The sequence below is a fragment of the Colletes gigas genome, unplaced genomic scaffold (assembly GCF_013123115.1).
Source record: "Colletes gigas isolate AHSC1104 unplaced genomic scaffold, ASM1312311v1 Colletes_gigas_Sc00024, whole genome shotgun sequence".
NCBI lineage: Eukaryota > Metazoa > Arthropoda > Insecta > Hymenoptera > Colletidae > Colletes > Colletes gigas.
In genome coordinates, this window is record NW_025106653.1 from 3,335,521 (window position 1) to 3,349,413 (window position 13,893).

The 13,893-nt window shown below is 32.2% G+C and overlaps 4 protein-coding genes across 4 annotated transcripts in view; 2 read left to right on the plus strand and 2 right to left on the minus strand.

The window, feature by feature from the left end:
- The first annotated feature begins 490 nt into the window (after positions 1-490).
- On the plus strand, positions 491-1,893 carry LOC122401409 (39S ribosomal protein L13, mitochondrial). Its single transcript, XM_043403514.1, has 4 exons — positions 491-630; positions 948-1,071; positions 1,297-1,451; positions 1,516-1,893. Exons 1-4 carry the CDS (start codon positions 607-609, stop codon positions 1,747-1,749), a joined length of 537 nt encoding a protein of 178 aa, XP_043259449.1. The 5' UTR covers positions 491-606; the 3' UTR covers positions 1,750-1,893.
- Positions 1,894-1,917: 24 nt separating this feature from the next.
- On the minus strand, positions 1,918-2,739 carry LOC122401410 (39S ribosomal protein L52, mitochondrial). Its single transcript, XM_043403515.1, has 4 exons — positions 2,591-2,739; positions 2,359-2,428; positions 2,154-2,286; positions 1,918-2,076 (listed from the first exon to the last, which is right to left on the minus strand). The coding sequence occupies exons 1-4, from the start codon at positions 2,637-2,639 to the stop codon at positions 1,933-1,935; spliced, it is 396 nt and encodes a 131-aa protein (XP_043259450.1). The 5' UTR covers positions 2,640-2,739; the 3' UTR covers positions 1,918-1,932.
- Positions 2,740-3,135: 396 nt separating this feature from the next.
- Positions 3,136-7,499, plus strand: LOC122401396 (ankyrin repeat domain-containing protein 54-like). Its single transcript, XM_043403486.1, has 4 exons — positions 3,136-3,582; positions 3,706-3,778; positions 3,851-4,070; positions 4,586-7,499. Exons 1-4 carry the CDS (start codon positions 3,337-3,339, stop codon positions 5,016-5,018), a joined length of 972 nt encoding a protein of 323 aa, XP_043259421.1. The 5' UTR covers positions 3,136-3,336; the 3' UTR covers positions 5,019-7,499.
- A 1,167-nt stretch (positions 7,500-8,666) lies between these two features.
- Positions 8,667-13,893, minus strand: part of LOC122401397 (sphingosine kinase 1-like) — a 36,132-nt gene continuing 30,905 nt past the window's right edge. Inside the window, exons 6-7 of the mRNA XM_043403487.1 lie at positions 12,235-12,374; positions 8,667-11,251 (exon numbers count right to left, since the gene is read on the minus strand). Of these exons, the coding sequence (XP_043259422.1) occupies positions 11,063-11,251; positions 12,235-12,374 (329 nt within the window). The 3' untranslated portion in view covers positions 8,667-11,062. The remainder of the gene's footprint in view (positions 11,252-12,234; positions 12,375-13,893) is intronic.

Below are 13,893 nucleotides of genomic sequence, written 5' to 3' on the forward strand. Positions count from 1 at the left end.
ATCCCAGAAATGGAGTTATTAGCGAATAATCAAGGTACTGCGTATCAAAAGTAATATCAGGGGGAACCTGTACTCCGGATACCTCCTACAACATTCTGTGATCCTGGCACGGATTTTAGCAGTTCGAATCCCTGATATTAGATGGCGACACTATTTTTCGGCACTTTTTAGCGCAATATTGGAATGAGTATCTCTTCCAGTAATCGTTTTATAACTAATTAATTACATGAAATAATGTATAGAGAAATATTTATAGAATTTAATTAGATTCGAATAATATTTGGAGCAGTTATAAGAGATTATAGAACGTCCGAATTTATAAAAATTAAGGAATTAATGGGAAGGGTAGAGGAGAATGTAAATAAAAAGCATGGGAAATAGTTACTATGATTTTGAGTTTTTATTAACATATACATAAATGACTCCCCGAAACTCTACGAGCTCACGTGCACGTGCACCCAGTGGCCAGCTAGTACACTGATATCAATGATTGCCTAACCATATACAACTTCCGAACTTAACCTTAAAAATATATTCGCTAGCATTATTTAAAATCTTTTGCATTGTTACTTTCGTATTGAAATTAATGTTTTAATATAGGTCGTTATGTCTCTTCTTCGTAGAGCACAGGTTTGATCGATTATGTAATTTTAAATCATTTGTTATCGTGATATATTGCAGTTTGTATTTATTCCGTACCAATGGTCCTCTTTATTTACTACACACGTATTTTATCGAGTTCATGGATCTATCTTTTTCAGTAACTCTTGTTTGAACATGATTACAAAGTATATATGAAACACATTTCCCTTACTTATACTGTAAATCTTATATTTACAAGTAATATTTATATTGATTTATTAAATTACTTTTTAAACGATATATTGAACATTTCGAAAAATCCTGTATATTTCATTAATATTCTTAATTGCGTATTTTATTTTTAGCAATGGGCTACATTTACACGTATGTGGCATATTTATGATGCAAAATGGCAAGATCCGTATAAAAGTGCACCTTTGATAAAGTATTACCTCATGGGTTTATATAAACCCATATATCATCCGCAAAGTAAGTGTAATTAATTATATAAATGTATAATTACCATTGCATTTACTTATATTTAAAAATACTATCCTTATAATAGTTACGAGTAACTAATATATAAAAGTTTAAGTATTTGTAGATTAAAATGCATCATTATTAATATACCTTAAGTTAAAGTGTATTTTATAAACATTATAATACATTTGTATCGTTAATATGATTATACTTAATTTAGTTATTTTTGTATAGATGATTGCGGCGACCATGTTGTAGTAATAAATAGCAAAGAAATTGCATTAGCAGGGGACGAATGGCAAAGACGTGTATATTTTCATCATACTGGTTACCACGGAGGTGCAAGTTGGACGCTTGCCTGGGAATTACATAGCAAAGATCCAACAATGGTAAATGATACTTCTAAGTTTCTTGTAATAACAATACAATTAATATATTTATGTTCATGCATAGATCGTGAAGAAAGCAGTTTATTCGTCGATGGATGGAAATTTACAACGGCGTCATACCATGCAAAGATTGCACATTTTTCCTGACGAAAATATACCCGAAGACATGTTAGAAAACGTTACTAACCAAATAAAACATTTACGACCTGTTCCAGCTAGATTGGATCATATTCCAGAAATAGAAAAAGATAACTTCCCGCGTCTGCTAAACTATCCTATCGATCACCAGCTTAAATAAAACGATATAATGATTAAATATGTAAACTAATTAAGCATTTTAAAAGTATCACCTTTTTTTTATCATACGAATATTAGAAGCAGCAAATCAATTTCAGAAGAGTAATAAGTAACATAGCATTGTTATTCAATACATTTTATTATTTACACGTAAATACAGATATACCATATTGATTAAAAAACATTATTCACTATCTATTGATAATTGTCCTTTTTGCTTCAATTTACTTTCTAGAATCTTTTGTTTCCTTTCATTTTCCTCTCTCTCTAATCTAGCATGTTTTTCTACCGCATGATCAATTTCACCAACTAGTTGCGTGACTCTTCTCTGCAAATAAGGTAATTTGTTAATGTTACTATGATCTTTTTAAAACGAAAGATGATTTTTTTAATTGGAAAATGTACCGCAAATTCTTGGTGCCTTTTAATACGCATTAATTGGTTCGAGCCATATGGAACAGGCCTATTATCTTTGAACGAATAATCTGGCAAATCAGTCAGTGGACCACGAACATTAGGATTGGTCATTAATCCCTTCCTACAATCATTTCATCACATTAAATTTTTGTATACATATAAAATTGTCCATTTTCATAAAGTGTAATCTTACTTTTTCCTCCAAACCTGATTTAAATATGTTACAGAAGATGTATGGAATTCACCAACCGTACTAACCAAATCTGCAAATAAGAATTTTAATTGTACTGTTTTTTTTTTACTCTTTTATTCATGTATTTCAAATCTAAATACGTCTCGTATTATAAACAAATGAAAATACTCTACATTTCTGATTCAAAATATTGCAAAACGGGTATGAATTCAATGATTTTTTATTCACTAACTTGTACAACGAGAAGGACGCAACATCATCAGTATCCTAGTTAACGACATTTCATTTGATTGAAATATTTAATCAATATTTAAAGTAATCGAATAGTACATTTATAATATCGTCTCTTGTAAATACTACAATCACAAAATACACATCACGACATAGATATGCGTATTATACATTCTATCGTCCTTCCACGAGACGAAGGCACAGCGTGTTTACATCCCCACTCTTGTTGCTGTCCGCTGATTGGCTGTCACCGATCTCGTCACTGTTTTCGACCAATACCTGTGAGTCAGCAGACTGCAACAGGAGTGGGGATGTACACACGCTTGTGCCTTCTTCTCATGGAAGGACGATACTTCCAGTGGACGTAACACTTGAGCAATGAAATCAGCTTTTCATTACTCAACTTTGTGGCATTGCTTTTGTCTCATTTCGTAAATTGATTAGCTCGTTATAGGGTTAAATAATTGTTTATCATCGAACGAGGTATAATCCGCGTAGTGTAGCGTTTGCGTTACAGATACAGGAACATTTAGTTGCTGAAGCGTTGGCATTACACGGATCAGTTACACTTTTTATCCCTCTGGTAGAAAGTTCAAGAAACTTCGTTATTCTCTGGTCAGCGACCAACTTCAAATCTATTATTATTTTCGTACGGACTGTCGTGGTATGTATGCACGTAGTGCATGTCGAATTTAGAAGGTGGAACGTTGTGTATTTCTAAAACGTTGTCGATCGTTTGAATTTAAAATGACGTCCGTGGACTCCGGCGTTGAAACGGGTAACGATTCAAACGATAGTTCGATCGTTCCATATGAAAATCTATCGTCGAACCAAACTGGCAATGTCAGTTCGACTGTTGCGACTACGAACAGCAGCGAGAAAGAAGTACACGAAAACGAACCGGGTACTTTCCATATTGAATTCGTGCCGATTGGTTTGCACTCACCGATTTCATCATTGTGCATTGCGGGACCGGTTGTTGTATGTTCCAAGGTAAATATCTGTTTTTTATTTATATTCTCATCGGACCAGGTATTTCACTTTCTAATAACATTTATCGTATTTTACTGATTTTATTCGTACAAGAAATATATTATGAAATTCTATTTGTCGTAGGTTTTAGAGTTTGGATTTCCTCGCACGTACAATGTCGATAGACTATCCATATCTAAGGAAGTGTTAAAAGACAGTAAGCAATTAAATTATATAATGTTGCACCAGTTATTATTTAAATTTTCTAACGATTTATGTTTTTTTCAAGGATCTATGTACCACAGAAAAATGAAATCATTTTGCGCATCGATCAGAAGTCGTCACTATGTCACTTGTAGTAATATCAGAGATCCTTTTCTAGAGCATAAAATGCGACTCGCAGCAGCCACAAATAATACTAGTATGATGAAAAGGCTTTTATGTAGCGGTGTGTCACCTAACAATCACGATGAAAAAGGACGAACTGCTCTACACTTTGTTTCCTGCAGGTGAATTTGACAAAATTTTAACGAAATGAAATTTCTCTCTTTTGATTAAATTTGTATTTTATGTAATATATGCAGGGTGTTGGGCCATCCTTGGGGGAAATTTTAATGGGAGACTCCTGGGGCTAAAATAAGACGAAAATCAAGAATACCAATTTGTTGATCGAGGCTTCGTTAAAAAGTTATTAACGTTTAAAGTTCCGTCTGTAGAACGGCAAATCTGCGAACAGCTGCGCGCGCATGATAGCGGTTCTCACTCACAAAACTGTAAGACTCTCTATACGTCAGTAAGTAGAGTTTCTCATGCTGAATGAGAATCACTATCATGCGCGCGCAGCTATTCGCAGATTGCCGTTCTACATACGGAACTTTAAACGTTAATAACTTTTTAACGAGGCCTCGATCAACAAATTGGTATTCTTGATTTTCGTCTTATTTTGGTCCCTAGAATCTCCCATTAAAATTTTGTATATGTAAATATAAACGTGTACCGGATACGGATTTTTCTTTTTTTACAGGGGTTACACAGAAATGGCTAAGTTATTACTAGAATATGGTGCAGATCCCAATCAGCACGATTACTTAGGCAATACTCCATTACACTTAGCAGCTGTAGCATGTCAAATATCGGTGGTTACATTGCTTGTAAAAGCAGGGGCGGATATATTATCCCTAGATCACCATGGCTATAGTCCATTGCAATTAGCGCAAACGAAATTGAAATTATTACAAAATTGTAAGGGGGAGGATATGCTGAGGGTCAAAGAGGAAATCCATAACATAGTTAATATGTTGTTAGCGTATTTGCAAAAGCAGAAAGATGCCCACGAAAAAGTAGAATGCCTGAGTAGTTTTTATTCGCGTTTATCCCTGTCTAACACATCTGATCAGGTTCAGGATGACGTAAAAGATTTGCTCGCCAATTTAGATGCCCTTAGTATAACGAGTTAATCATTTACGTTAACGGATTGTCAGTTTTATTGACAAATTAAATCGGAACACGGAATTGAAGAAGATTTCAGCAGCATATATTGAATTCCTTACTGTACTTTAATAAGTTCTTTGTTTTAGTTATTTAATGCGTTGCAAGGAAGATTTTTGTTTAACTTATATTTGCACGTGGAGTGATGTTAAAAGTTTTAATGTACAAAATATTAGAAACGTAGGGAAGTCAGTTATGCGTATGTTATAATCGATACGTCGAGGTATCGAGAAATAACTTCAATTTCATCGGGAGTCATTTATAGCCTTTATTATTTCGATTTGGATCACTTTCGGAAATATTTTCTTTATTTCTGAACTTAAATATTGCTTTTTCTTTGTATGGCCTGTCACAAGTGTCCAAGATAATTTTAATTAGGCGTCTTTAATTTTGAAAGACACGTTTAAAGATAATACCCCGACGGGTTAAGAAATCAGCTCAATTTTAGAATAACAGCAAGCCTTAAATACTACGTACATTTATAAAAAAGAATTAGAAGTTTGTACGGCCTCTAAAAAACGTTTTTTCTCTGTATCGTTTTGGCAGTCATTGTTCTTAACTGGGTATAAGAGAAAATACAGATCCTGCCGAATACAAGAATCCCAATCATAGTAACATTATGAATATGTTCTTTACAATTTAATTTTTAAGACAAGATAATACATGATTAAAAATTTCTTTAATTTTTTGGAATTTAAACGAACTGTAATGTGTCATTTTAGAATACGATCGTAAATTATGCTGCACGGAATAATAGTATCGCAAATGGATTTATTTAAACTGGCATCTTTTATACAAGCAGTATGATAAAAAAAAAAAAAACAAAAATAAATTTGTTAGTCCACGGATACGTTTAACAGCAAATTGCTACTTACGATTATTTTTATAAATTCTGAAAGTTTTGAAAAAAGGTGAACAGTTTAAATTACCCTATTTTTATTACAATGTTGTACATTTGCAATTTTATTATTTTAATTTTTCTTATTTCCTTATACTGTTATTTTTTGCGAACAATTTTAAAACCGAAGATGATTCTTCAGTATTTTTTCCACACTTTCGAACGATACGAACACTCTAGATTCGAGGAAAAAAAATGGAGCTTATATTTTTAGTCCTCGATTCAAAATGCGATTATTACCATCGAACAAAGTAACTTAGAAACTGTAGTAGAAGTAAATTTTATATTAACACTGCTATTAAAGTTTATATAGATTTTATTGCACGCAGGTTTATTTTGATGATTAAACAATTTTTTATTAGATATCATTTTTGCGTTATCGTATATACTCTTTTTCGCTTTGTTTACAAGTGCAACTTCAATATTATATGATAAACGATAAACAATTAAATAACTTACGAGCATTGTACCTTTCATTCTGCCCGAGTGTCGAATCCTAATTGAAATATAAAGTTTAAGCAGCCAGCGTTTACTTTGTAAAACTGGTCATTTGCTGTACAGTATGTTAAACATAATTTCAAAATGAAGGAAAGTATAATCTATATAGTACCAGACATTACCAGAGATTTGCATAGTTATTTGCGGAATATTTAATTATCAAAGGGAATTAAACGAATGAAATTAAACATAAATATGTAAATGATACAATTTTTTTTATTGTTCTATGCTTCGTAGGTATCAAAACCGTGTAAACCCGCGTAACGTTTTAAATATGTATGAGCCAATGTGGTTGGGCATGTATTATATTAAAGCAAATAAGTTTGAATCGATTGAATGTTTTGATGTACACTCTTAAGAATGAAAGATCAATTAAATAAATTACGAGTTTTTGCTGGATAATTACATAATTGAAGAACGCGTTATTTTTAATACCTTCATACGTTTAATAACTGTATCCATTAATTCTCGTATGGTTTATACATATATGGATAATGCACCCCATTAAAGACGCCTAATTAAAACAAATTAATTACACCAGTAAATACTACGTGTAATTAATTTATACATTCTTTACGTAAGTATTGCTCTGTTAGCAGTAATTGCATAATCTGAAAGAAAATATATTTTGTTTCATAGGAACTTGCATATAACACATACGTATACGTTGTTACAGAGGCAACAATTCTTACGAATAACTCGCAAATTTTTTTTGTTATTTTCATTTATTTTTATATAGACACACGGTAATATCTTTCGTTATGTCAACGGTAGTTTAATATTTATATTTTTCTGAGCAATTTGTCAGGTACAAAATTAACATGAATGCAATTTACAACCAGTTTATTTTAGGGTACCTCAGAAAATATTGTGATTTTCAAAATTTTGCTTTATTAAATCATATGGCAGTGTTTCTTAATCTTTTTTGTTCGTCTATTTCTTTCTATAAACCTCTGTTGTTTATTTATAATATGTAACATACAATAAACTATTCTAATTGGAAATGTATAATAAAATACAGTCATAAAAAACATATAATAATTTAAAATATAGTAATGCAACAAATATATTGCCATTATCAAGTCTTTTTGACAAATTTATACTGTTCAACAAGCTTTTAAATATTTGGTTATTATCTTGTTACAAATAATCGAAGTTCGTCTCTCTTTATAATATCAAGATAGTTATGAGTTCTCGACAGTAAGTTGACTTGATAAATTTCTATTTATTAACACTTTTTATTCGTTAGATAAGAAGTGGAAATTCGACAAAAATAATTTTGCTTTTTCTCCAGGCATGACAAATTTGTCAATTTCATTACTGGTTCAGAAACTTTCGTTTGCATTTTTGAAACTAACTTCAATATAAAATGAGTCATAATTTTCATAAGATATACAGTATGTTTGTAATCGAAACGTTTTTGAACTTGCATTTTAGGTTATTAACAGAATAGTTTAAATTTATTTATCTAAAATGCAACGTCGAAACATTTGAATTAAAAACATTATTTATTACGACCATCACGATTTATACTTTATTTTAATGAAACAAACAATTGTAGTTTTTATTCTTTTAATATAGTACTGTATAGCAGTGATGGTCATTCGTGGTAATTTTGGTCATGCGCACTGGAGCATACACTTAACTAGAATTTAAGGTATCGTTGGATCCCAATAAGGAAAAAAATTTATAGAAGTTACAGAGAAAGAGACAAAAACAAAAAGTTTTCTCTTAATCTACATGAGTATAGCTAGAGAAATACGTAGGGGATCTTCGATAAGTTAATTTTTGTGTGATTGGCGAGCATTTGAAGTAGAAAGTTCAATTTTGTACAAAACATGGGAATTCCCAACATGCACCTCTTTTTGCGCTAACATAGCTGTGACGTCAACTTACATCACTGCTGTATAGTTACCTGCTATAGTTCAGAATGTAACTCCATTCTTCTAGCTAAAAAACTGTACCCTAACTCAAAATAAATTGCAGAAAAATATGGAATATGGTCAGGACTATAGACTGGCTAAATTATACAATAATAAGTATCGCAAATTAAATTTGTTCTAAAAACAAATAAAACAAACAATGAAAATGCTAACAAATGGAATATATATTTTTGTAATCAGCACAAAAAGAGCTTTTCAACAATATATTAATACATATAATTTATTTTGATAGACGGTTTCAAAATAACAGGATGTATAAAGCGATTAAAATTGCGCAATATTTTCTAGGGCACCCTAATATCACGGAATAATAATCTCTTTACGTAAACAAATTTATTATCATCTATAATCAGTATCATTCTAAATAAGTTTTATTAAAGTCAACATTAACGAAAGAATTGTTCTCAAAAACATTAACAGTTATTTCTGCTGAAAATAGCAGAATAATAAAAGTTTATGATATATATATGTATGTACATTTGGATTCCAAGGATGATAAATAAGTTTCACATTAAGCGGCACTACAGTATCTTTTAAACAAGTTGTGCCATTAAACATTTTTTTTAATTAAATAATTCTAATTTTTTACAATGCCGTAAATTAAATACATATCACATAAACTCGTATACAGATTGAATTTACAATATTTCCTTATGAATAATTCAACTTGGCTTTCTTCACGAGTATCAAAGAAGACTTATTAGTTGCACTTTCTGTGATTGCTTGAGAACAATAAATAGGGCTGGCCGAATATTTTTTTTCCATACAATTCTTATTAACGATATTACTGTAATTTTCTTGTGTTTAAAAAAAAAACCAGTATTTATTTACAAATAGATTTGTATAAAACACTTCGATTTATGATGTATCGCATACAAATTAAAACCATAAATATACGTAATTGGTTTCTGTAACTTGTTAAAACTATAATCTTTTAAATGTAAAAAATATACGAGCATATATGACGGTGCTTGAAATATTTAAGGTAGGTATAAATATAAGATTTGGCATGAATGAAATAAAAATTAGAAAATCATCTTAGTAATACATAATAATCTTTACATATATCCCTTGGCACAGATTTACAACGCCGTAACTATAAACGATCTAATTTGTACAAATTATAATTATTACATATGCACATATTGAACGAAAATTTATCGACTCTTTGTCAAACGTATCTGTCAAGGTAAAGAACACCGACGAGTTTACTTCGCAAGTTATTCCCCTCAATATGAAAGCGCAATTCAATAACAATATAAGATAACTTTGCAATTATCTTACTATAATATTATCTCTATATTTCTGTAATACAATATCAAACAGTTTCTCGTGTTTAATCGTTCTTTTATTTACAAATTCTCTTCAAGGTAACAACCATGCGCTTACGATTAGGTGACATCTTTAACGTTTCGCATACTACTTTAACAAACGTGATATGTTCTTATGTCAGATAAAGTAGTTCACGGTATTCTGAAAAAATACTTCAAATATGAGCATAAGACGAGAAGCTGGTGAACTCTAACTTAAATGCGTTTCGACCAATGTATAAAATTTGAGCGCCATTGCTGTGAAATCAATACTGTATCGCTGACGTTGGACCAAGTGTGACAATACTGTGCATCGCAACGCAATATAAGATTTAAAGTAGGCCCAAGTGTTTGGGCCTAAGAGAACCCTTATCAAAAGTCAATACCAGAGATTAGTCATAGCTTCAACCAATGAGAGGGACTTGTCCATTTTATCGATTGCCCACCACTCCCTGCATCATAAGGGCATCATTCCATGACATGTTTATCAGGGTACCAACAAGCAATCTTCAGTTTACTTTGAGCATCAATGCGTACAGAATATTGTAGAAAACACCAAGACTAGACCAACGCGGTTCACTAATAAATTACCTTACAACCAGCAATTTATACTTCGTCATGAGCCAACAATTCTAACGTTGTACACGACAAATACAATCCACTGGTCGATAAAACGCATTCGAGCTAGAAAATCAGAATATTTGTACAAAGTTAAACGTTTCCGGCTTATATATTTTAGTCCTTGCGATGTGCTGATATTGGAAGCGACAACATGTTAACGCTATAAAATTGTTTTAGAAATACAATGCACCAGAAAACGAATAAAAAAATTGATTATCGGCTTGACAAATTCGAAGGTTTCTTTTTGGTAAATAACAGGAAGGAAAATATACATTTCGAGCCTTTGCTATAAGCTTAACAATAGTACTTGCTAACTAGCACGAAGCCTGTGGAATATTTAAAGTTAGACTATTGTGCGTTATACAGGGAACTGTCCAAAACGTACATCTTAGGCTAACGAATGTAATTGAAGATCACTAGTTAACGAGCACTATTGAACAATATTATATAAATATTAAAACTCTATGAAATAACAATTGAGTTTATACAAACTATGTTACGCTCTCGACTTTGTTAAATAAAAGATACTCGAATACATCGTATGGAATGGTATTTTTCAAAATTTCACAGTCTATAAATATACACCTATCACGATTTTGGACTAAAGTACCAACACCGAATGTACATTAATGTATTAATACAGTATTGTCGCCTGGACCATGCTGCTACCATATAATTGAACTTCTAGGATTGTACCATTTGATTCCATTGCTAGTTCTTTACAAAGTTGACTGCCATTTGTATCAGGGAGACATTACTGTTGCTAAAGACGGATATATCTCGGCTTGCAAGGGTCCATAGTCTACTCTTTCTCCATCCACAGTTATGTGACCATTCACGCCTTCCTCCGGTTCTATTCGAAATGCCTTTACGGGTATCATGTCGATGCCAGAACGTGTCAGATGTGTACCACTACTTAAACCCAACAGGAACTAACAGGCACAACAAATAATCTTTAAGATACTGTAATTATGGCTACAACAAATCTCTTTACTTCTAACGTGATCTAGCTAAACGATATAGCGTTATCAGTCATAATATGCATAGTATTATTGAAACCAAATCAATAAAGAGTAAAAAATAATAACTCGGACTTTTTACAGTATCTACGCCAATAATGAAATTATTTACGTCACTAATATTACATATTATTTTTTTTTTGTTTTTAAAGAATTTTATGGAATAATTATACAGTGTGTTCGGCCACCCATGGGAAAAATTTTAATGGGAGATTCTAGAGGCCAAAATAAGACGAAAATCAAGAATACTAATTTGTTGATGGAGGCTTTGTTAAAAAGTTAGTAACGTTAAAAGTTCCGCACGTACCGAATTTTTTTTTAGAAAATGGGTAGGATTTCGGGGGTAGGTCTGTTCACCAAAAATTATTGTAATTGACCCCCGTGACCGAAAATAATTTTTCTAGAACGATTTGAAATTTTTTTTTTCGCTGAAAAATGTCAGTATCTACTCGAATTTTTTTCTCGAAAGTGGGTAGGATTTCAGGGGTAGGTCTATTCACCAAAAATTATTGTAATTGACCCCCGTGACCGAAAATAATTTTTCTAGAACGATTTGAAATTTTTTTTTTCGCCGAAAAATTTCAGTATCTACTCAAATTTTTTTCTCGAAAGTGGGTAGGATTTCAGGGGTATGTGTATTCACCAGAAATGATTGCAACTGAGCTCCGCAACCAAAAATAATTTTTTCAGAATGATTTGGAAGTTTTTAGTAATTTTTTAACGAAGCTTCAATCAACAAATTGATATTCTTGATTTTCGTCTTATTTCGGCCTCTAGAATCTCCCATTAAAATTTTTTCCCACGGTTGGCCGATTACCCTGTATACGTTTAACATCACGTTTTCGTTGATAATAAATTCAAGAGTCGGAAATATTGTTTTTAAATGGGCTATTTACCTGGAGTAAAGTGGCTCGAGTGATTCCGGCTTTAACTATTATGAGCCAAATAAGACCATCCGCCAATTTGGCACGAGGCGCGAAGAAATAATCCTGGCCCAAGTGTGACTGATATGCCGCGTGGACCATCACAAACTCTCCTGAAATTCAAAATATCAATATTCGTTTCATCTTTTAGATCGGGCAAACATATCAAATTATAGACTAAAATATTATTTCTATTAACGTACGATAAATTTTGTAAACTATAATTTTTCAAAGTATCTTTATAAAATGCACTTTCCGTGTGTAATAAATATTATAAAATTAACTATACGCATCTAAAATTATATAGTATCAAAATATTGAAAGTGTAATGTATTCTAACTTTTCTTACAGACTGTATATCATGTTCAAATACAGGTCATGGTAAGCAAAGTTACTTGCAACACTGTTTGCCCTTGTCGTTTGCACGGTTTTTAGCATGAAACAAATATAGCCGTGATATCACATCCACTGTCGTGGACAGATAAACTTAATACATGAATATGTACAATGTACTTGTTTAGAAGAGAATCTTAATATTGAGAGAAGATAGATATAATACCAGTCAACAAATTTTATGTTAAGTCCAACTCGATATAGGTAAGAATTAAAGAGGCAATGTGTCCTTCATTTTTCGAGCTCCTGTCGTGTTTACATGATTGTGCTGTTTAACCTTCCCACTTCAATACCTGTCGAAATCAACGAATAAGACGAGTTTTCTCCCACTAGTTACCAATCCCTCTCCCTTCTATTTCCCTGTGATACACCTAACGGTATCTTTTCTCCTGTTTCCCTTCCTTGTTCCTACAGCAGTCTCGTTAGCATTCGTACCAAGTGATCATCGCGACGCAAGAGTTCTAGTTCCTATGGAGTATTGATCTCGATAAAGACATTCTTTCTATTCGATCACCTATATATACGCGTGTGCGTGTGTGTAAGACATTCTTATCTATCCTGTAGTAAGTGATTCGTTATGTGATTACAACGGCCGTTTCAGTAGCTATTGCCGGTTCTCTCAAATGTTTACAATCATAATTTTAATTTCATACGCATAGATTATATAACCATGTTTATTTCGAAGATACTTGATAAATAGCCGTTGATTTATTGTACCGACAAGTATAATCTATCGCAAAATAAGAGTACACATGTGTCCTTCGACGAGGTGGCAAAATACAAATTAGCATTTAGGTCAAAACGAGTTTAGACATTTAGTACAGTTTATCTGTATAGATTCTGATATATTCAATGGTGGTCTATACTGCTCGAAGTACGGATTTACAAAATTATTCAGGCCTTTATAATACGTTGTACGGAGACAGAGATAGTTCTATTCTACTCTATTCTATATTTTTAATAACATCGTTTATCATTTACTTTTTAAAACCTCTATTTCCTACTTCCACCTGTCTCCTGTTCCTTACTCCAGTTATTCCCCTCCTTTCCCCCTTCTTAACTCTCCCGCAACCCTAACCAGCAGTCGCTTACAACTAAAATTAAAGTTAACCTTAACCTCGGAGATAGTTGATGTAGGTTTCATTTATGACGAACGGCGTCAAAGTATCAGATAAGCGAGGTATTTATATGCTTTAAGGTTTCCTGATCGTGCAAGATTTCGCGAGACAAACAATGTGC